Raw genomic sequence first — 23,543 nt, 5'->3', positions numbered from 1 at the left:
GAACTCAAAAAGAGATAGGTGGCAATAACAGTATCCAGAAGAGTTACTTGATTCCTTCCCACTGGGAAGTTCCACCTTTCCGACTGCCTCTAGTAACTCTGAATTTCCCTAGCACTTTAGCAGGTCTCAGCTATAGTGGACGTGACTAAAGTTTATGGGCATGAGAGCAAGGAGGGATTCCTTTTCCATTCCTGAGTTCTGTGCACAGTTTCCTGAATGGGAAACAGCTTTGCTGTTCAGCACACTTTGTTAATTGACATTAGAAGGTTGAATAACTATATTGTACACCTGAAACTAATATTACACTGTATGTTAACTAACTGGAATTTAAATAAAAACTTTAAAAAATAGGGAAAACTTCACTGTTGTGATTAGGTATACCTGTTTTCCCTACTGTGTGTCTAAGAAAGCATTAAATGAAATGGTGTAGCAATAAAAAAAGGGGGGGTGGCCTCACTAGTTTCCAAGGAATACACAAACAAGAATGTGCCCCCCTCCAAAGGAATTTTAAAGAGAATTACAGAGTGTTGAAAGCAGGGCTCTAGGAGATCAGAATGGGGGTCATTTTGAGGAGTCACTTTTTCTAGGCCAAAATTATGGGGATATGAGCTCATCTTTTGCCTTTCTCAGGAAGTGAACTTTATATTGAAGTATATTTGAGTGATTCCCCACTACACAGACCCTCACGAGGGTTACTGATCATAGTAAGAAACCAAATGGTCCAGAGCCTTCAGAGTTTGGGGTATTGTCGGAATGAGAGGAAATGTTCTGGACTGGTGGTATTGGGAAAAAGCAGAGACCTAGGAATTAGGAGACTCAGATTCTGAATTTAACATGCCAAAGAGTAGCAGCATTTCCCCAGGCCTTGGTGCGTTTGGTTCTAAATATGAAAAGTTAGACTGATTCCCAAAGTCCCTGCAAACTTACATTCTCTGATAACCAAGCAACCAAAAAAAAAAAAAAAAAAAACGGGTAATTACAGTAAGAGATGCAGCTAACACATAATGTTCACTGGGGGACAGGTGCATTTCTAAGTCCGATCTGTGTATTGAATTACTTGATCCTCACAACAGTCCTATGAGGTAGGTACTGTTTTTATTCGCATCCTTAATGAGGAAGAAATGGAGACAGAAGTTAAATAATTTGTGAGATCACACAGCTTCAGAACTGGCGGATCAAAGACTTGGGCAGAGCTCGTCTGACCCCAGTGTCCTTGCTCTTACACACCCCACTGCAGGGCCCGTTGTTGTTGGTTGTTGTTGTTGTGTATGTGTGTATTTAATGCATACCACATTCCTTTCCTCTTTGCTTAACCTATTCTGTTTCTCCCTTTTGTTTTCTTTCTACTCCTCACCACTAAAGCATTTTGAGGCATTGCCCAGGCTTTGTCATTCATTTGAGGATAGGCTATTTTATTAATGAGGACAAGTTCCTGGGTTTGATCCAGATGGACCCATTAGGAAGTCCAGAGGAGAATTGTTTTCTGGCTATGGCCTGCCACATCGACCCGACTTGGTGAAAGGGTACTACTGGTGGGTAGGCATGAGGTCATTGCAGCTCGTGGCATAGCCACTCAGAATATGCTCGTTGCTTTAACATCTTTCTGGAGGAACGTTAATGTTCTCTGTCTTCTTATATTCAAGCAGGGATTGTTGAGCAACTTCCAGCAATGCCTCTCCACTTTCATTTCACATGAAAATAATTCATGACATTCATTCATGAAGCAGCACTTTTTCCCTCTATTAGGCCAAGGGGCCTGAGAAGCCTCTTGGTTGCAATAGATGGTGAATTGATACATCACCATTTACTCCTCAAATGAACTCAGCTCAGCCCAGGCGGCTAAGGGGCCAGAGCACAATCTTCACCACCAGCAGGTGAGAGGAAGTATATTAAACTTATATCAGTCAGTCCTCAAGATACTTTACTATCTCATTAATTTAACACTGGGAATTTAGAACTTAAATCACTAAAATATGGACTAGCCCAAACTTGAACCTTTTGTGATTTCTGAAGAATGGTTTGCAAAATAGATTAATGATATAAACGCCATTTCAGAGAAAATGTTTAATTTACTGGAAGACAAACTATTTTTTAATCTTTTTCAAGCAATTATTAAGTTAATATGACAACGCACTCTTTAAATTAGTTTTTCCTGAGGTTTTCTATTAAGTGTCGTTATACGGAAATAAGAGAAAAGAACTGTATTTGACAGCTTAGGAAACTGGTATTTCTAATTATTCCGTTCAACAGCGTGGTGTAATATTTCTATATATGACATTATATGTCAGAGGAAACCTTTAAAACTTCTTCAAATACCTTTTCCTTAAAAAGAAAACCATTACTGGCAAGAATAAAATAATTCGTGAGTCTTGAAAAGATGGCCACACAGTTTAGGAACTGATGGGTCTAGGATTTGAACAGAGGTTGTCTGACTGCATGATCCTTGCTCTTAAAACACTCTCCATGCTACACTGGCTAGTAGTGGTGATGGGTGGTTATGGAGAATGCGCACTACAGTCCTTTCCTCTTCAGTTTCTTTTCTGTTTCTCTTTATTTTCCATTAGCATTTTGGGACATTGTCTAAATCTTCGCTTGCATGTAGGATATCTTCCTAATGATATATTTCTCCTGGGCTTAATCTCAGAAGAACCCATTGGTGAGTCTAGTGGACAATTATTTCCCTGGCCATGGCTTGCCGTGTAGACAGCACTGTACTGGTCATTTTGGATTTACGTTGATAATTGTGAATTTCTAAGGTGGGGAAAAGTCAGAAGTTTTCTGTTTAGTTTACCAAACCATAACACTGACTGTCTAACTTTTCAATATCCTTGCCTCCTTCCCCTAATACCGGTCTCTAATCAGGTAGCTTTTAAATGTTTTAAAGTCCGCTATTTCTAATCCTGTGAGAAATTGTTTCCACTATTTCAAGAGGAAATGTGTGTATGAAAGAATACTAAGTGAAATAGTAAAGTGGTTAAGAGAGACAAGAGAAAGACGGAAAGATTTGTGGTTTTGCCGTTCAGATGATAGAGAGTATAATAATGTAATGTAACAGATGAAATAGATCATCTATTTCATGTCAGGGGAGCCGCCCTGTACTTCCCTCATCAGGCAAGGAAGATAGTGTGAACCAGTCAGTCTTATAGATGAGGGAGCTGAAGGCCTTAGAAAGTAAGTAACACACCAAAGATTCAGTTATAGAGTTACAGAATTTTGGAGTTAGAAACTGTAAACAAGGGATCAAGAATTCAAGTTTTGTGCCTGGAATTTTGTTCCTTTATTGCTTCACTCTTAATAGCTAGAGAATGGAAACTGAGAGCTGTGAAAAATTCTACTGTTTTTGAGATGTGCTGGACCCTGGGTGAGGGTACCTGGATCCTGCTTCCAGCCCCGTCATGTGATCTTGGTAAAGCCACAAATCCTTCTGGACTTCCATCTGCTTCATCTAGAAATTAAAGGATTGGATGAAGGGAGTGACTTATCTTTCTCATTACCACGTATATTTCTTATTAACAGACATTAATTTTAAAAATTGAGGGCCATGGGGCGCCTGGGTGGCGCAGTCGGTTAGGCGTCCGACTTCAACCAGGTCACGATCTCACGGTCCGTGGGTTCGAGCCCCGCGTCAGGCTCTGGGCTGATGGCTCAGAGCCTGGAGCCTGTTTCCGATTCTGTGTCTCCCTCTCTCTCTGCCCCTCCCCCGTTCATGCTCTGTCTCTCTCTGTCCCAAAAATAAATAAACGTTGGAAAAAAAAAAAAAATTTTAAAAATTGAGGGCCTTGTAAAAGTATGGAGGGCAGAATGAGAATTACAGTGCCAGGGCTCTTGGTTTGCTGGGAAAATTCTAGCAGAGCTCTTCTGGATGCCTCCCACACAGGGCATCCTGCTAAATCATTGCTTTAGGTATCATTGTGGTGCAGTGGATGAGCTCTGAGTGGCATGGTCAATGTCAAAGAGGCACAAGGGCTTTTTTACCTCAGCTTGACCTCATTAAACCCACTGGAGTATGACTTTAGCCATATAAAGCAAATGTATTGGCTCTGAGCCCATCGGGGTTCTGAGGCTCTTTCTCAACAAGGAATCAAGCAGGAAATGAGATGCATTTTATTTCATGCAGTCTGTATTAGGGATCTACATAGTCCAAGGCATGACACGTGACATGAGAGTGCTAAAATGCACATCTGGGGCTCACAAAACTGCTTTCACCTTCACTAGGTGTTATAACGAAAAGAACACTTAACTGGAAACCAGAAGGCTTGAACTCCAGTACTGAACGGGCAGGTCACCTTGGAAAATAAGGGTAGCATCTTGGGACCTGTTTTCCCCTTCCCTCAATGGGTAGTTTCTAAATTTTCTTCTGGTTCTAACAGTTTGAGGTTCTGTGTAGTATTAGAACTTTATGAGACACAAGGAGGTTCGTTAGGGTCCATCTGCATCCTGGAGGCAAATCAAGCTATATGTATATATATATATATATATATATATATATATATATATATATATAGTAGTTTTGCCATTCAATATGTGTGTGTGTGTGTATATATATATATATATATATATATATATATATATATACCAAACCTTGCTGGGATTTCCAGGGGCCTAGAGTCTTCCAGGAAGAGCTTCTGAATCTGACTGCCACTTGAGCTAGGCTTTCTGACTGTCTGCTTGAGGATGACACGTTTAGAGGAAAACAGAATGTCTGTCCCATCTTAATTATAGTTTAATCCTTTACCAAGGATTTACACATGGAAGCTTTGGGGTTTTAATTAATGTTCAAAATTGGCAAAGTGCAGCCAGATCCAAAGGTGGTTGGATATTTTCAGGCCTTATGGAAAGTTAAATTGACGAATGTGACCATTTGACCTAGTTTATCCCTCCCTACGTGGAGTGCAATCTCCATTCCTCCAGTGTGTATTCCATTGATAATTGGGTCTTGTTATAATGTAGTTATCACACTTTAACTCACAAGATCCAAAATGAGGCAAGTTTCTTGCCTTTAGATATTCAAATGACACTAATATATTTCTTTTTCTGATTTCTTCCCATTAAATAACCTTATGTTTGTATCCTGTTTTCTATAGTTTTCCTATCCATTATTTCATTTGATTTTTTTTAATCCATTATTTCATTTGATTAGCACATTGGGCTTCTCTGATAAGCAGGAGGTAGAATGGTGTTTCCATTTTGAAGAGGAAATGCCAAAGTCCCATGCCTAGAAGTGACCACACTCCTGATTATTTTATCACACTTGCTGTCCCTAGTGAATGGACTGCTTTGTTCTGCTATTCAAAGGGCATCCTTGTTCAGGGTGGGTGTGTATTTGCAAGCTCCTCACTAATAGCCAAATGTTGGCACGTTAGAGGGAATTACTCAGAAAAACACAATGTGAATGATTAATCTGCATACTGCTGAAGGATATGAATAATTAAGGGATACTTTGAGAAGAATATTTTGCATATTGTCATAAAATGTATCAATATTTTTGATAAGTGTAAAATACATGAGAAGTGTCTAGGTAGAATAAAATGGACCTGTAGAGCTGGAAGAGAGCGAACATCCCAGAGGGAGTTCATTTAAAAAATCAAAAGGATGTGCAACAGGAATAACTAGAAAAATTTAACTACAGAGCAATTACATTACCCATGAATGTAGTTTATTTTCTGACAGTTTGAATTTTAAAACTTATACACCCAATTCAATGCTGTCCCCTTCAAAGAAGTCAGCTTGAGACGCATTTATGCTTCTTATTACTTATTTTTGGAACTTTTCTCATAATTGCTTTCTGAAATGGACATTTCTTAAAAAACATTGTAAAGGTCTTGTAGATAAAGTCAGAATTATTCAGAGCCATGTCAGGTGAAAAAGGAGGGTGCTTAAGCTAGGTAACTAATTTCTCTCTCTTTCCCTTCCTCTTTCTCCCTTTCTCCTCCTCCCTTTCCTCTAAAAAAAAAAAAAGAGAGAGAGAGAGAGAAAACTAAATTTTTTTGCATGTCTCATTAACCTTCTCTGAAGAATTCCAGAAATTATTCTAAGCAATGCAGTATTATTATAATAAGAATATATTTTCCAAGTTAATTACATTGGGTGCTTAAATTCTGGTTTGTTAGTTTGAAGTGTTTTGTGGTTTTGTAATTCTGTTCCTTGGAATGAATTATATAGGGCTCTGGCTGGAGTGTTGAAGTTGTAAAGTATAGGAGACCTGATTATTTTCTAACTAGTGATGGGCTTGAGCAAGCAGCACGGACCCAAGAGATGAGGGGCAGTACAAGGGATGGAGGAGATGCTGTGTGGAGTGTTGAGTTGAATTAGGAGGCACTACACTTTTACCAGTTGGAAGTGTCCAGAAAGAGCAGCCAGGGCATAAGGAGAATGGGGCTTGAAGTCATGGCATATGATAACTATGTGAAAGAACTGGTGATGTTAAACCTGATGTGACATATGTCAGGCTGGTGTGGTAAAGAGATCATGGGACTAGAAATATGGCTTAAAATGTAATTTCTGCTCTAAATTAGTTGTAGGACATTAGGCAAATAATTTGACTTCTCAGTGCTTCGGTTTCCTATCAGGTAAAAATTACAGAACTAGGGGCGCCTGAGTAGCTCAGTCGGTTGGGCGCCCGACTTCGTTTGGCTCAGGTCATGATCTCACAGTTTGTGAAATCGAGCCCCGCGTCAGGCTCTGTGCTGACAGCTCAGAGTCTGGAGGCTGCTTCGGATTCTGTGTCTCCCTGTCTCTCTCTGCCCCTCCCCCCACTCCCGCTCTGTCTCTCAAAAATAAATAATAAAAAATTTGTTTTAATGCTTAAAAACATAAAATAAAATTGTAGAACTAAGTGAGCTTAAGTTTTCTTCAAAGATTAAAATTTACTTTACAAGGTAGACATGATAATTGTCCTTGAATAGTTGAAGAGCTTTCATGTGGAAGAAGGAGTAGACTAAGACTGAATAATATCTAAGAAGGAGCCAGTATCCAGGGGTTTCAGGAAAGCAAATTGCTTTTTTTTTAATGTTTGTTTATTTTTGAGACAGCGCAGCTGGGTAGGGACGGGGGGGGGGGTGGACAGAGGATCCAAAGTGGGCTCTGTGCTGACAGCAGCAAGCCTGATGTGGGGCTCGAACTCACGAACTCACTGAGCCAAAGTCAGGCACTCAACCCACTGAGCCACCAAGGTGCCCTGAGCAGATTTCAACTTTAAGTAGAAAACAAAACAAAACAAAAAATAAAAAAAGGCACCCTGCCCAACAGTGAGATGGCACTCTTGATGGTAGAGGGTGCAGTGATAACAAGAAGGGCTGAGAGAGCCAATTTTCTGTTGTAGAGGGAAAGCATAAACTGTGAGAAGTGGTGGACCAGTTGACTACGAAAGTCTCTTTCAATTCTGAGATTCTAGAGGCCTCTATTCTTTTGAGGCCTTCTGTGTTCTTGATTGCATTTGTGAAGACCATAAGACCAGAGAATGACAGGCTGAAAAAGCCCAGGCAGCTCTTGAAATAATAAGTGGTCCACGCGGGTTTGGTTCATGACGTCTAGTATTCTTTTTATAAGTGCCTGAAGGATCTGCATCTTAGCAACCTTGTTAGTTAACCTAATGTTACCTGGAAGAACAAAGAGCCTCACGGTTTCATTGAATGAGAAGACTTAAAACCGGATCCTTTAAGCTGCCTCCTGATACATTCTTCTTCCCTTCAGTGTGTTAGGAAACTGTTGTTGGTCACAAATTCGAAGCCCCTAGAACCCTGGTGGCAATTACAAGATACTTTTTTGCTTCTCAGCAGAGACACCTCACGACGGCATCAGACCCAAGGCTCTAGAGTAGCATGTCATGTGAACACTGAGCTAATCATTATTGACTCCTTGGGCCATTATGGTAAAGGAACATTAATTACCATCAGCACAGTTGCACTAATGTGGTTGTAATGAGCACGCCTGTGGGAATTCCCAGTGAGGGAGCTCTTCATCAGATCGGAGCAGCCAGCAGAGGAACAAGGGTGAGCTGGAGGTGCAGGTGTTGAGGGGGAAGATAAGTTCATTGGTTTGACTCCAGTTACTTCCAGAGTTACTGCTAATTTATGTGCCTGTGCCTGGAATACTTTCTGAGATACCTCTCCCTCCTTCCTCCAACCCCCCTCACCCCCGGGTATTTTCTGTTCACTATACACAATGCAATAGCCCCAGTTTCCAGATGTATCCTGAAGAACCAGACCCCTGACTGCTGGACTCCTCTCACAGCTCTTAGAAGCATGGCCTGGATCTTGGCAAGAGTTCAAAAGTGGGTACATATCTCTGAGAGGCAGAGAGACCCTGTGCTCCAGTGTGCCACCTTTCTTAGCAGAAAGCTGTCTTGGTACACTCCCCCTTTCTTCTCTCTACCAACTCCACCCTTTAATTGACCTCCCTTTGTGAATAATAACCATTAATGCTTAAGGAGGGTTTACTACGTCCCAGGCCTCGGTGGGAAGTTATCTCATTTAAGCCTTACAAACCTAATGAAGTAGGTTTCTTATCTTTCCATATTATTCCTATTAAATGAAAACTTGAATGTCTCTAGGCTTAACAGTTTCACGGTGATATTTGTATGTCTATCTAGGTGTCTGTCTCCATTCACCTTTCCCTCTGTCTTCCTGTCTTATTCTTGGCATACCTTCTTCATACTTTTAACCTTTGTTTTCTTTTATCTTTACAGATACCTGATCAATGTCACTTTTGAGGGAAGAAATCTGTCCTTCAGTGAAGATGGTTACCAGATGCACCCGAAACTGGTGATAATCCTTCTGAACAAGGAGAGGAAGTGGGAGAGGGTAGGACATATCTTTTGTCAATTCTCAAGCAAAGCACACGGGGTAGGGACATAAAATTTTGCGACACGTTAAAAGAAAACCAAACCCAAACCTTAGTTTTGGTCTCTGAGCTGTGAAGTTAGAGTGCAATACTTTGAGAGCACAGGAGAAGCTCAAACTCAGAGTTTCTCCAACTTGCATCTTCGTGTTCTTGTCCTTTGGTTAATCAAGAGATTATTTTCTTTATGCATTATCATTTTTATTGGTTATGGTGCTGTGTGAATCATGACTTTATTCTAATGGAAGAGTGTACATGTATAATGTAACATAATTCAGTGAAGAAATCAAATCAGTGATATAATTCAGAAGTTGGGTCCTACACAGTGTACTGGGGAGGCCGATGAAACGTAATTTATAAGCACATAGGTTTGAATTTGCTGGGATCAGAGGCTTGCCATTGCAAGGCTCTCCTCAGGATCTCTCCCGCTGACAGCTGACCACAGTATCTGAAACTCTACCATTAGAAATTAATTTCTGTGATTGCCAGATTACGTAGGTTCACTTCCTAGCTCTTCTACTCACAAACTTGTCTACTTAGGACCTTGTACAAATCTCTTAAGTACTCTGTGCCTCAAGTGTCTTCATCTATAAAATGAGAATAAAAATAAAAGTACCAAGATCACAGGGTTGTTATGAGGATTAAATAGATTAATACATGCAAAGGACTTAGAAAGGTGCCTGGCACACAGTAAGAACTTAACAGGTATTCGCTTTTGATTTTATCCCCGATTCCTACTTAAATACAAATGCTCCCCAGAGCAATGTCAGCACTGGTGCTTCTCTGGTATATGTTCTTCAGGTGTCATTTGTCCCTCGAGATTCTTTGCTGAAAAATGGTTCTGTAGATAAATAAGGTTGGGAGACATACCTCCAGGCTCTCCTTCTGGGAGGTTCCCAGAGCATAGTAACATTTGGAAGCTCAGAGGAATACTGTCTATAGCAAAGGGCCATCTCTAACTTTACTTACTCTGATATTTTCAAAATTTATTTTATTATTAGACCCCTTTGTTCATGAAATTCATAGTCTGTAAAACATGTTGGGAAACACCGATTTAAAGCAATTTCTATGGACTCAGTCAGTTGGCTGAGAACAGGCTTCAAGATGTCAGCATGGCTCTAACTGGAAGGAAACCCACATTATATATTTCCAGAAATAAGGGCCAGGAAAAGAGACCAGAGATAAATTTCTTGAAATTCACAGTCCTGTCCTTGAGCCCTGGACGGGTAGTTAGGTGAATGCTCATCTGTGAAACAGCATGTGTGGCTCACGTAGTGGGAACCTGGGGCCTTATTCTTAAACTTGAAAGACTTCAATCTGTCATAGAGTTCCTTATATCAGGGCACAGCCATAAGACTTAGATTATTCCTTGTGTTCTTGATTAAAGTTGCTCTCCCTCTACTGAGTTATCATTTGTTCAGAAATGGTTTTCCCCTGGGCTCCTGCCCTGCACTCCAATCAAGCTGCTTTTCACTGCTGCTATAGAGACATAATAATTTAAGAAGTGTTCTGGGAACTCATGTATGATAGGCACCTCTGTATATCTCCAGAAGAGGAGTTATTAATAACTGAGGCTTCGTACATGGATCAGAGATGTCCAGTTGGGTAGCTTTTATGCAGTAGACTCACGATTCCTGCCTCAAGGATGGGGCATCTCACACCTCTCCTTCCTTAAAGAGATCTTACCATCACTCGTGCTGACTTCTCTAGGCTGGAATCTGAGGCCTGTGACCACTCCCACTACTACCCTTTCCCAAACTAGTCACCCTCCCTGGGATTTGCATCCCTTCCCTTCTCATCAGTTCTACCTTTACTGTAGCTCTTGAATTTATTCCTCCTTATATGATCCGGGAAGCATGTGATAATTTTTTAAATTGATGCCTACCTTTATCCATTCAGATCAGTCCTGGACATGGCTGCTAGAGTGAGTTTCCTAAGGCACAACTCTGATCATGTTCTTTCTCTGCCCAAACCTTGTTCAAAGCTTCTATGGTTTATGCACTGGGTCCAAACTTTATTCTGGTGTTCAAGGCTCCCGTCTACCTTTCCAAGCCTGTCTTCTCTCCCTTGCTGTTTCCCGTCTCACCATCAAGCTACATTGGGCTCTCTCTGTTCTAAGATATTTCCCTGTATGCCTTGCTTCCTGTACAGCATGTATCATGTTTCCTTTTTCTGAAATGAGTTGTCCAGTTATACAAATAATAACCGTCCTTTGAAGCCCAATGAAACTGTTACTGTCTTCTTCTCTCGCCTTTGACCAAAATATAATCTGTCACGCTCCCTTGTTCCCCGTAACCGTTGTCCCTACCTCTGTTGTAGCACCGTCCCATCTGCCTGTTTTAGAGTTGTGTGGATGCGTGCTTCCAGATGGCAGAGGCTGTGTCTTTATATCGTCTTGTCCTCCCAGCAACCTGGAAAAGTGTGTTGCATAGAGCAGTTCAATAAGTATGTGTCAGGTGAATGAGAACCATTGCATAATACAAGAGTCGAAAATCCATCATTAAGAATCCAAGTTTACGTTATTGCCCTTGATGTAATACCTCTTTTGGGGGGCAGAGGGGAGATAAAACCGTTATGTAGATTGAGTTTTCATAGATCATACTTTAAATGTACTTTAAACAAGGGAGCTTGTTATTTAAAGAAATTCTGTGGTTAATCTTTTTGTAAAGCATTTTGGGAGGGGGTAGGAGGTCATAGAATATCACATATTCATACTGGTTTGGTTCAGTCAGGGAACATTGCTGAAGAGTGGTCTTTACTGTTTGTTGAATTCACAGATCCAGGAGGCTCCCCAGTGTGGAACCCCTTGTTAGGGCTCCCTTGTGGGCAGAGACGGGTGGCAGGAGCCAGGCACAGCTCTAGTGCATATCTGGGATGTGCTGAAGTTGTACCATGGGAAGTTAAACCTTTTTTTCCACTGTTACCCTGACCCCCAGGACCCTCTGTGTTCTCAGGATTTCTAATACCACTCCGGAGGGTCCCATGTGGCCCAGGGAAGATTTCGTGTCTGTGGACTCCGGAGAGGCAGGCACCAGGGTGAATATTTGACAGGGAGGAGATGGAAGCTGGGAAGATAAATGGGGAAGGAATCTGGATTTGTGGGGAAAATGAGGCAACAGACAGGACCCACAGCTTCTGGTCATGCCCTTAACTAGCTGTGTGACCTGCTCTTTTCACTTTCCTGGATCTTTCTTTCTTCATGTCTGAAGTCATGGCATGAGATTAAGATGACTTCTAGGGCCCTTTCTGGCTCTAGCTTCTTGGATTACAAAATTCACGTTGTAAATAAGTACGCACTTGGAATGGAACTGGGGTGGGAGCTGAAGCATACAAAAGGAACCTGAGTTTGTTTCTAAGGACAGTAGCTTCCAGGGAATATGTGTCATTCTTGTCATTTAGATAAATATCATCTCCTCAGAAGGCCTTCCTTGGTGACTCAAGCTAACGTAGAGCTTGAGCCACGCTATCACAACAGTTCATTTTAATTTTCTTCAGGATACTTTTTTTATCTGCTGTTTTGCCTATTTGCCTGATTATCACCTGTCTCTTCACACCAGGACAGATGCTTCCTGGGAGCAAGGACGCTGTTCACCTCTATAAGCCTAACACTCTAGAAGAGTATCTGGCTTAGAGTGACGGCTCAAAAGATAGCTGTTAAATAAATGAAGAATTCATATGCTTAGGAGAGTCAGTATATTGACCAGGCATTTCACTTCTGCCTGAAATGCCTCCAGGTGGACGGAGTGGTTTACTGAAGAGAGCGGGAGAGCAGGCACATTCTCCACCGCTGCTGTGAGCAGGCCAAGTGCTAGCAAGGGTCTGGCGGGCGGGGTGGGCGCCATTTTCAGTGAGGCCCAACCTCCCAGAGGAGGCAGGCCTTACACTTTTCAACGAGGAGCCTCAGGTTGACTCATTCAGATGCTGGTGTGAACCATGTGAATACCCTCTCAGGTTTTAAAACATAGTCTCAAGGCTACCGTCTCACAAATCTGGCTCCTTCTGAAAGACTTGAAGTCAAGGCAGCATAACCTGGGACTGAGCACGGTTTTGGACTCAGAAAGAGCAGAGATGAATGCCCCTTGTTGCCGTCTATCCGCTGCATAAACCAAGCGGCCATACTACCTGAGTCCGTTCCCCTTTTGCAAAATAGGGTTTTACATAAGGCTGTTATGAAGATTAAAGGAGACTTTATAATAAAATACCAGTTAATAGTGACTGAAACGTAGCCAGTATTCAACAAATGTCAGTCAGTGCCCTCCCCCCCCCTTTTTTTAAGGTAACATTTGCTCATGGTAATAAGTCAAATGGTACAAAAGGGTATCCGGTGAAAAGAACATCCTCTTATCTGTGATCTTCAGTTCCCCCAGGCCCCTCCCCAGAGAAATCCTTATTTCCAGGGTCTTACGTATTTTCTCTGAACATACTGCAAGCGTATAAAAATTCTATATATTTACTCAACCTCCTATTTTTTTAAAATAGCACCTGCTCTTGTGAACTTGTAATGGGATCCTGTACAAGTAGCCACTAAGGAGGCATGGGGGCAGCTAGAATAGCACAGAGATCTCTGGATCAGAATTACAGTCACAGAAAGCCAGGTAACGTCTTTGGTATGTGGGAATGTGGAGGAGAACATTTCCCACACGTGCATGCATGCGGGGATAGCATGATAGGTTGGAAAGGGTAGGGGATGGTGGTGGAAAAATGCGTGCAGAATGGGTTCATTTGTAAGTCTTCTCTCTAAGTGGGGGACAGCTGCATAAACTTGCATTAAAAATAGTCTGGCACAGAGAAGCAGTTCCAGCAAGCATTCAAGCTTCTGTCTTTATCAGAGCCTCTCATGATTTGCTTCATTGCTACCGCTCTCTGCTTCCATTTAATCGTTCCTAAAATGGGGATAATAAAAATGAAATGCAGTGGGGGTGTGTTCTGAGTAATGACTTCAAGAAATGATGATGGTGCATTTTCAGGCTGTAAGATGTAAACAGACCTTAAAGGGACTGTCTGGGTCCGAATTACAGGAGGAGACGTAAGGCAGGCAGAGATGCAAACCATTTCCCCGGGGACAACAGGTGTATTTTATAAGCCCACATTCCCTCTTCTCTGCCTCCATCTACTGGAAAATGCCCTTCCTTATGTAGACTAAAACATTCTCCATTTGTCTGGGTCATTTTTTTGGCTCCCCAAATCCCAGTTATCACCTTAGGCTTGCAATACTGAGACATTACAGCCACATCCACCACTGAACGAAGTGCTAGAATGAAAGTACTTAGCCCACACTGCTGGGCCTATAATAGTATTTATGAATTAATGGACGGAACAGTGGGAGAGGAGGAAGGGTACGAAACTGGTAGAAGGAAGATCCCCCCCAAGAGCCACAACAGCAACAACATAATAAGACAGAATGTTCTACTGGCATCTGAAGCCTGGGATGAATGAAAGAGGTTAAGAGATGCTATATGCCTCCGATAGCTTCGTATCCAGGAGACAGCGGCAACTCCAGGCTGTGGATGCCCTGTGCTATGAGCACCTAACGACTCCAGTGATCATATTCCAGAATGATCAGTTTGGTGATGATACAGCAGGGGTTGATTGCTGCTGTGGTAGGTGCCACTTGAAAGCTGTTGACAGACAAAATAAACAGCCACTCCACTTCCTCCCTTGCGTGTGTGCATACAAACACATAGGCACATTCACATCCAAACTGGCAGATTGCTCATGACGTAGGAGCCACGTCCGTTTGGTTATTCACCGTATGCCTGTGCCCAGCACAGCGCGAGACATTCCTGAACAGGCCAGTAAATGTCTGGTGACAGCCCGAACATGCCTGTACAAACTGTGTTCTACCACCCATCTTTGGAGGAGAGGCCAGGGAGCATCCCTGCTCTCTTCAGACTTCACAGAGGTTGTCTGAGGAGGTGAAACAGAAGCTCCTCACGTTGGGGGTGTTTGTTCTGGACCTCTCGATACTGCCGTTTGACAACATGCTATTTTTACCGACTTTGAACTGAGTACTAATATGCATCATTGGATTAAGGGATTAGAACACGGGATCTATGGAGAAAGGCTATGGGAATTGGGGTTGTGAAGGGGAGGAAGAAAAGGCAATGAAGTGATGACTTACTCTCTTTAAATGTATGAAGACTTATTGTACCAAGTGTTGAGATCAGCTGTTCCGTTTTTCTCCTCCGAGACAGAACCGGAGTAAGTGGGCTTAAGATCAAGCAGAGAGGATTTATATTAGCTGTAGGGAGAACTTCTTGATAGAAGTTTTGAGTACCAGGACTGTTAATGACACCAGGGGATGACTTTGGAAGTCTTAAAAATGGGATATGTCCTCATCACTCTGCAGTGTGCAGCCCAAAACACAGTACATGAAATACATGGTTGTGAGTTTTCCTTCCATTCTCCTTCCCACCCCCCTTCCTCCCTGTCCTTCCCTTCTCTCCCACACATAATTATTGAGCATCTACCATGAACCAAGCATTAACCCCACCAAATTAGTGTTGTAGTTTTCCTAGTGGCTGGGGGAAAAAGGAGAACAACATTTATGGTTTTCTTATAAAGAGAATCTATTGAGATACTTACTAAAGACATTTTAATTATTTTTTAAATTTTTTTCATGTTTATTTATTTTTGAGAGAGAGAGAGAGAGAGAGAGAGAGAGAGCACAAGCAGGGGAGAGCCAGAGACAGAGGGAGACACAGAATCTGAAGCAGGCTCCAGGCTCCGAACTGTCAGCACAGAGCCCGACGAACCCATGAACCGTGAGATCATGACCTGAGCTTAACCTACTGAGCCACCCAGGCGCCCCAAGACATTTTGCTTATTAAATTTTTGTGGGGGTGGAGGATAAGGTAAAATTTACCGGTATACATACCCACAAAGGTATTGCAAAGAGAAAGAGGAAGGTATTGCTCATTGTGACACTTAAAATTCTGTAACCTAAGGTGGTTTTTAAATCTTACTATTTGATACGGTCGAATAATGGGGTGGATGTTTCTTTCATGTTGCTTGGTTGGTAAAGACTCTCTGCTGATATATATTTATGACCATGGCTTACAAACAGGGTGGCTGGATTACATGTCTTTGGCTGCCTTTCTGAGTTGTGATTATTTTGGACTCTCACATCCAAGTACTCCCTTCTTATCCACTGATCTCCCAGAGTCATGGTCCACCCTATTCGTTAACCCCTTTTCTGGGGTTCCAGAAAGAGACTCCTGGGGGCCAGCCCCGAGGAGCAGAAAGTGTACTCTTAACCACCAGTGTCTCAACGCTTGTTATTAGACTCAGTCCACAATGCCAAACTGCAACCCAGTGTGCGTTTCTAAAATAATTTGAAGAGAAGAGCAGGATGTAGTGAGGGAAGAGACTTCAGAAATGTCATTTCATAAAGGCTGGTTGTCTCCGTGTGTTTGTCATCGGCCACTGAATGAATGGGATAAAAGAACAAGATAACCTTGGTTGACTTTACTTCTGAAACCTATCCATGCTGATGGGGAAGAAAAAGCAGAATTGAACTTGGAGACTGAAGTGCTGGCTTAACGAAAGGCAGTGAGGAAGTGTCCCCAAAACTAAAATACGGCTTACGTCCATCTTGTTTACGTTTTATTTTTATTTCATGACCATTATCTTATGGTTGGTTCCTGAGTCCCCTGAACTATCTGTCTGATTTCTAGGTTATAGCGTTTTTTCCATTAGTGATATTGGAGAAGAGATAGTGGTATACTGGTTAGAAGACTTTTGTGCTTATCTAGGTTATGTAGGTTAAAAACATTTATGGTTTTCTTATTATGAAGGTAATTGATGCTTATTAAAGAAATTTGGGGGAGGGGCGCCTGGGTGGCTCAGTCGGTTGAGTGTCCGACTTCGGCTCGGGTCATGTACTCGCGGTCTGTGGGTTCGAGCCCCACATCGGGCGCTGTGCTGACAGCTCAGAGCCTGGAGCCTGCTTCAGATTCTGTGTCTCCCTCTCTCTCTGCCCCTCCCCTGCTGTCTCTGTCTCAAAAATAAATAAAAACATTAAAAAATTTTTCCTTAAAAAATTTTTTTTTCAACATTTATTTATTTTTGGGACAGAGAGAGACAGAGCATGAATGGGGGATGGGCAGAGAGAGGGAGACACAGAATCAGAAACAGGCTCCAGGCTCCGAGCCATCAGCCCAGAGCCTGACGCGGGGCTCGAACTCACGGACCGCGAGATCGTGACCTGGCTGAAGTCGGACGCTTAACCGACTGCGCCACCCAGGCGCCCCAAAAAATTTTTCTTTTTAAAAAGACATGTGGGGGAGATAAGACACAATATACATACAATATACATTCAAAGAATTAGCATTTATATTTCTCTGTCTCTTGCTGATGCTTCTTCTCCGTGCGTGTTCTACGTGTGCATGTTATCACACAATGCAATGAGATATGGCAGAATTGCTAATACAACTTACAACAGCTTACAATCTACTTTCTTCTCTTACTGTCTCTTAATATTGTAGATGTTTTTTTCTGTTTTACTGATATTATCCAAAGCGCGAAACTTAATGACTGTTTAATATTCCATTGTAAGGATGTATCCCACTTCTTTAAACTGGTCACTCATAACTAGACGTACGTGTATTAAATAGAGACTGAAATGAAACTATTCATATCATATTTCATACAATGCTCATATGAAAATAATTTCAGAGTTTTTGATAATCCAGCTGTGATTCCATAAAGACCGCTTTTCAAGGTAACAAGGTTTGACCACTTTTTTTTTGTTATCTAATGTGCTAAACATTACAAAGGAAAGCCCTTAAATTGAGAATTGCTTGGGTTATTTATATTAATTCGCTAATAACCAATGGACACATATCCAGTTGGAATGGAAGGCTCTACTTTGTGATTCCTGGTCGGTCAGGACTCATGGAGGGTTGTTTTTTTTTTTTTTCCTTTTGATCTTCTGATTGAGTGTGTAGCCCTCTAACTTTGCTGATGAGGATTTTTCTTTGATAGTTACAGCATACAAAGAATGGGTTTGGCCATGTGGTCTGTGTCTGTCTGCAGTTTTCATCATACGGGGATCATTTTCTTGAGAGTTGGAAGCTTGTAAAATTCAGACCCCTTTTCCCAGGGAACTCTTAGGTATGTCAGCCTTTCTAGTGCTATTTCTGTTCTCTGTGGCACAAGTGACTAGGAGGAAGGGAGGAGAATCCCCTTTTTTCACCAGTAGGGGCAGCACCTGGCTAAACTCACTTGTTATTTGTAGGCGGATATGCCTCAAGACTGCCCAGGCCTCTATAGCAGGGTGCTATTCTCTTTATACTTTTATGTATTTTCTACCAAAGAAAATACTTTCTGCATGCATTCACAGCATGTTGACTTTAGCTGAGATCTGAAGTTTGACATCAAAACTATAATATCTGAATGTCCTTCATATACAAACAAGCTCTATTGACCTAGCATGACAAGATCATCTGCTTTGAGTTTTTCCTGCAATGATGATGGATTTGTACTAGTCCGTACACAACCTCTCTCACTGTAATACCTATTTATGAGATCTGGCCCGGAGCAGGGTAAACATAATCCATGTACACGGGGAGAAAAGCTCTGACCTTGACATGTTAACACTGCTAATCAGCCTGCAGTACAAAGATTTGAAAGGAAGTGTAGGCCCATTAAGAAAATAAATTATCTTTAAGAATGAAAGCTATTGGGGCACCTGGGTGGCTCAGTCGGTTAGGCATCCGACTTCAGCTCCGGTCACGATCTCTCGGTTTGTGAGTTCGAGTCCCACATCAGGCTCTGCGCTGCCAGCAGCCTGGAGCCTGCTTCAGATTCCATTTCTCCCTCTCTCTCTGCCCTCCCCTGCTCATGCTCTGTCTCTCTCTCTCAAAAATAATAAACAAACATTAAAAATTTTTTACAGAAGAATGAAAGCTATTAATAATAAAAGAAATATGGATACTAATCTCTCACAGTAGCCATGGAACTCCAATTATTTGGGGTGGTTTTATTATTTTGTCTATTAGAATTATCTCTGTTCATAATTTGGTGAACATTCTAATTCTAGTTAATTAGTATATTAGTATTAGTGTATTTGTATATCTAGTTCATGATATGTGGAACAGTTATATATGCACATATGCATCTCTCTCTCTGTGTATATATACATATACATTTATCTATTACATATCTATATACAGACAGGAAGGTGGGAGGAGAGAAAGAGGACTTCAGATGGCTTGGAGGCTCTCACCTCACGTAATCCGGGTTTTCTCTGCTTTCTGTAAGGGCTGCCCACTGCTGACTCAACAGGTTTTTCAGGTCTTAGCTCTGCCAGCTAAATGTTCTGAAGGTTTAAACTTAAGCGTGTGTGTGGGGCGGGTGGGGGGGAAGGTGAGAGGACGAGTGTGATTTGGAGAGGCAAGTTAGGAGAAGAACACACATGTACATGAGTCACGGGGAGAGTAATGGACATTTAGAGGAAGAAAACCATTCTCCTTGGCTATATTTTCCAGGGGTTCAGCATTCCATGTTTACACCAAACCCCTCTAGATATCCTTTCACATTTGTCTCTTCCAAGGGTTTGGTGTGGGATATCTTCTAAAATCAGTGTCTTTGGCTATTCCTGTAATATGTACCATTTTTTCTTCACTCAACCCCTAGGGAAAGGCACTTGCTGGCAAAGGAACAGAATAGTACCTCTCAAGTAGAATTTCTGGTGGGTAGTTAAGCCACCTCAGCATTCTCTTTATAGAAACGTTAAAACAAACAGAACCTTTATTTTCCCTATAGGAGCTGGGAAAGATGTACAATTCTAGAACAGTCTAGCCTAGAATTAAGGTTTGGCCACAGGCGCATCTGATACTTATATAGCATTTTATTAACAGTGTGGCTTATGAAGAGCTTTAGTGCATATGATCTCATTCTGACTCCTATTAAACTTTTGGCAAATAGTTGTACAGATAAATAAACTGAGACTCAGAGAGGTGACATGATTTGCCCAAAGCCACACAGATGAGTGGCAGAACTCGGTGTCGGCATTTACATCCAGCTCCATTTTAATCCAACATGCTTTGTGCCTTAACACACAGAAGAGTATAACAATACAACTAATGGGATCAGAGTGTAGCAATATCCTTGGAAACAGTTGTGTAGACCAGAGGACAAATCACATCATGGAAACCCTTGAGAGGGGGGAATAGTTAGTAGTTAGCCCAGACTGTGACTGGCTATTTCAGTGTAACATTTTCCCGAGATGAGCAAAGATGAAAAAAGAAGAGAGGGAGGGAGGGAGAGAGCAAAGAAAGATAAGAACAGTAACAAAAAAGGCTTTTCTGCATCCCTACCTTCCTCTACCTCCCTCTACCTCCTCACTGTTATTACACACACATACATGTGCATGCACACACGCACACACACACACACACACACACACAATCATACATGTATCCTCTTTTCAGTCGACGGCAAGAACCTGTCTCCTCAAAACTGTGTCGATGAACATGTTTCAATAACAAAGGGATAACTACCTACAGAAGCAGCTGTCCAATTCTGATCGCGTAGAGGGGGTTTTCTAGGAAACCGTGCTCTTCTGCATTCAAAGCTCTTCTCAGATGCAGCCACCATGGCAGTGGCACCGTGGCCATGCAGCCCCCATTGATCAGACATCCGCTGAAGGTGTAGAGAAATGTTGAAACACCAAGGGGAATTTAAAATAGCTGACCTACAAAACAGCCCTTAAACCTTTGTAGGAGAGTAACATGAAATTTTAACTTAGCTTTACATAAAACACAATCAACCAAATATTTTATGAACTCGACTAGCTAAGAGAGAGGAGTAGTGGAGTTTAGGGATCTCATGTAAAACTAGATGAAGGTTCATTAAGATTACATTGTATCTTATATGAAGTATATATAATCCATATATATGTGAACGAGAAGGTAAGAGCAAACTTCAGTGAACAGGAACACCAATCTTCTGTGATTCATCTCTGCCACTTAAATGTTGCCCCAAATGTGATTGTGGGTTTCACTGTGATACATGAGTTAATTTAAGAGCCATGAGTATTTTTTTATTTAACTAATCATGTGTTTATTTTTATAGTTGTCTGTCTTTCGCAAGTGACAGTTGCCTCACATTTACAGTAATATGAACTTTTAAAATACATTTTAAAAGGAAGGTTATTTCATATATTAAATTAAAAGTACCATCGGCGTGATACACAGATGTGGAGAAAATTGCTACAGTGGTACCTGAGTGAGTGAAATTTGCGAAGTGCGTCTTCGGGGCAAAATGTGCTCCCTGCACCAGCCCCCAAGTCATTCAACTTTCCCGTCTTCTCCGCCCTCCACCCCTCTGCATTTAGTCTGCACGCCAGCATAATTGCCACTGACCTTTCTTCAAAACCTCTTGTACTTTTATGCCCACATGTCTTTGCTTATGCTCTCCCCTTGACCTTGGATTATTAAGCTTGACCTTTGAGGCACAGTATAAAACCCAAGAGGCATCATATCTTACCTCCGCATTGCACAGTAATTTATCCACAGAAGTATCAACAATGGTGCTCCACCTTTCTGTTCCTCGATTTTCTCATCTATAAAATGGGAAGTATAGTGCCTATCTCAAACTGTTGCCATCAGGATCAAATAAGTTTTAATTCATGTCAAATTCTTAGTACAATATCTGGCACGGGGCAAGTGCTGTGCAAATGTTCAATTACTTTACTTGAACGTAGTGTAAAACCCATGTAGCACAGTTGAAACCGGCTTCTAGAAAACAAGAACGCGAAGGAAAATGACAACACATACCCACAGGACACAGTTGGATTTTGGCCTTAGTCACTGAAAGGAAGGAGCTAGGAAATACATAGAATTCTTGACTTGCTCAAAGATAAATTGGTAATGAGCAAGCTTTCTTCCTTTATTGTTAAACAACTTTTTGCACAAGGATTTTCTTTTTTAAGATTTTTTTTTTAATTTTTCTAACGTTTATTTATTTTTGAGACAGAGAGAGGCAGAGCATGAACGGGGGAGGGACAGAGAGAGAGGGAGACACAGAATCCGAAGCAGGCTCCAGGCTCTGAGCTGTCAGCACAGAGCCCAATGCGGGGCTCGAACCCACGGACCGCGAGATCGTGACCCGAGCTGAAGTCGGACGCCCAACTGACTGAGCCACCCAGGCACCCCTGCACAAGGATTTTCTAAAAATTGAGTCTTAAAATAACGGCAATAACACAGCGCAGTCCACAACATGGCACAGAAGTCCACACTGGGCCTGCCACCGGGACATCAGTGAGTTTAAAACCTCCTCAGCTTAGACTTATCCTGTTGTGGGTTGTCTGTAACTATTGAATAACAACCGAAATGCATTAAACGGTGATGACAGTTTAGGAAAGCTTGTAATGTGTCCTTGTGCCATTTGATCTCCTTGGGTTTTGTTTTCACTGTAATCAGCCACCACTTTGTGGTTGACGATAAAGAACTGCCAATCCCTCCTTTATGGCCTCCTCGTGTGGCGAGTAATTGGCCCACAACCCTTCGAGGAATTCCTGCCACAAAGGAAAGTGGTTTCCGTCCACAGAAGACAGTCCTAGTCAGGGTTGGCTATAAAGGGAGTGATAGTATTGACACCTGAGTAGTGTTTTACACTTTGCACCCCTGGTCCTCAGTGCGGTCCCTGGACCAATAGCATCCGCATACCTAGTAACTTACTTGAAATGCAGATTCTCAGGTCCTACCTCAGAAGCCCCCAAAATGAGGCCCGACCATCTGAATTTTGACCTATAAAATGCAGGGATAGTTTATCACCGACATTTCCTATTCAAAAGGACAAGAGAACGAGAGAAGTTATTTGTTTAATGGGTATTTAAGACTGCCACTCTGTCACTGTCCTCTGTTCTCATTTTATTTTCCAGCCATTAACGGCGAAGTAAAAATCTTTATCCCTTCATAAAGTGAGGGACAGATCCAGAAGCATGGCAAGAAAGAGTTAAGTCCTGTGCCGCTCACTCAGGGAGATTCTGAATTACTTGTCATCTTTGATCACCGCTACAGAAACTCCCTGATATTAGGCTGGAAGTCTGGGTTTATCCATTCAGCAAATATCTCCAGAACCCTTACCAAGTGCCAGGCACTGTTCTGGGCATAGGGTAAACAGTAATAAGACCGACAAGTTCCCTGCCCTGGAGGTGTTTATGTCTTGTTAAGGAAGGTCACACAACAAACACAGCAACAAATAAACAGGATCATTTCAGATGATACCAAGTGCTGTTAAGGTGGTGAGATAGGGTGCAATGGCTCTCAGCCACATGATGTCATCCCCCAAAGGGGCTTTTGGAAATGGCTTTATTATCTTAAATAAGTTGCCAGTTTAATTCCTAAGGAATATGTCCAATGGCAGTTGTAAGAAACTTAACTGGCAACTAGATGTAAAAGTATTTCATATTATGCCCATAAGACCTCCGCTTAAACTGTATGTAGATACTGTGTCGAGACTATAGACCCCCTTCTGAGCCGCAGAGGAATGTGGGTGGTATTTGGTCTTCCATTTGTTTCTAGGTTTCGGAGAATTGGGATGTGAAATTTGTAACTTGACACATCAGGCTATAAACATTCCAGTATTGATGTTTGATTTTTCCAAATAATCAAGACCTACTAGGCCTCCTTGTTTAGTAAGAACTGTATTTAGGAAGTTGCCTACCCTCACCTGCTCCAAGGGGTGCAGGTGCTCCA

General features: G+C 41.9%; 1 protein-coding gene across 1 annotated transcript in view; it reads left to right on the top strand.

The window, feature by feature from the left end:
* LOC115518414 (glutamate receptor ionotropic, NMDA 2B) overlaps nucleotides 1–23,543 on the top strand; it is a 138,411-nt gene that overhangs the window by 64,106 nt on the left and 50,762 nt on the right. The window contains exon 2 of the mRNA XM_032593772.1: nucleotides 8,687–8,801. Within this exon, the coding sequence (XP_032449663.1) occupies nucleotides 8,687–8,801 (115 nt within the window). The remainder of the gene's footprint in view (nucleotides 1–8,686; nucleotides 8,802–23,543) is intronic.

This window comes from Lynx canadensis, chromosome B4, assembly GCF_007474595.2.
Source record: "Lynx canadensis isolate LIC74 chromosome B4, mLynCan4.pri.v2, whole genome shotgun sequence".
Lineage (NCBI taxonomy): Eukaryota > Metazoa > Chordata > Mammalia > Carnivora > Felidae > Lynx > Lynx canadensis.
The sequence above is the reverse complement of the archived record's forward strand: the minus strand, read 5'-3'. Positions and strand labels throughout refer to the sequence as shown.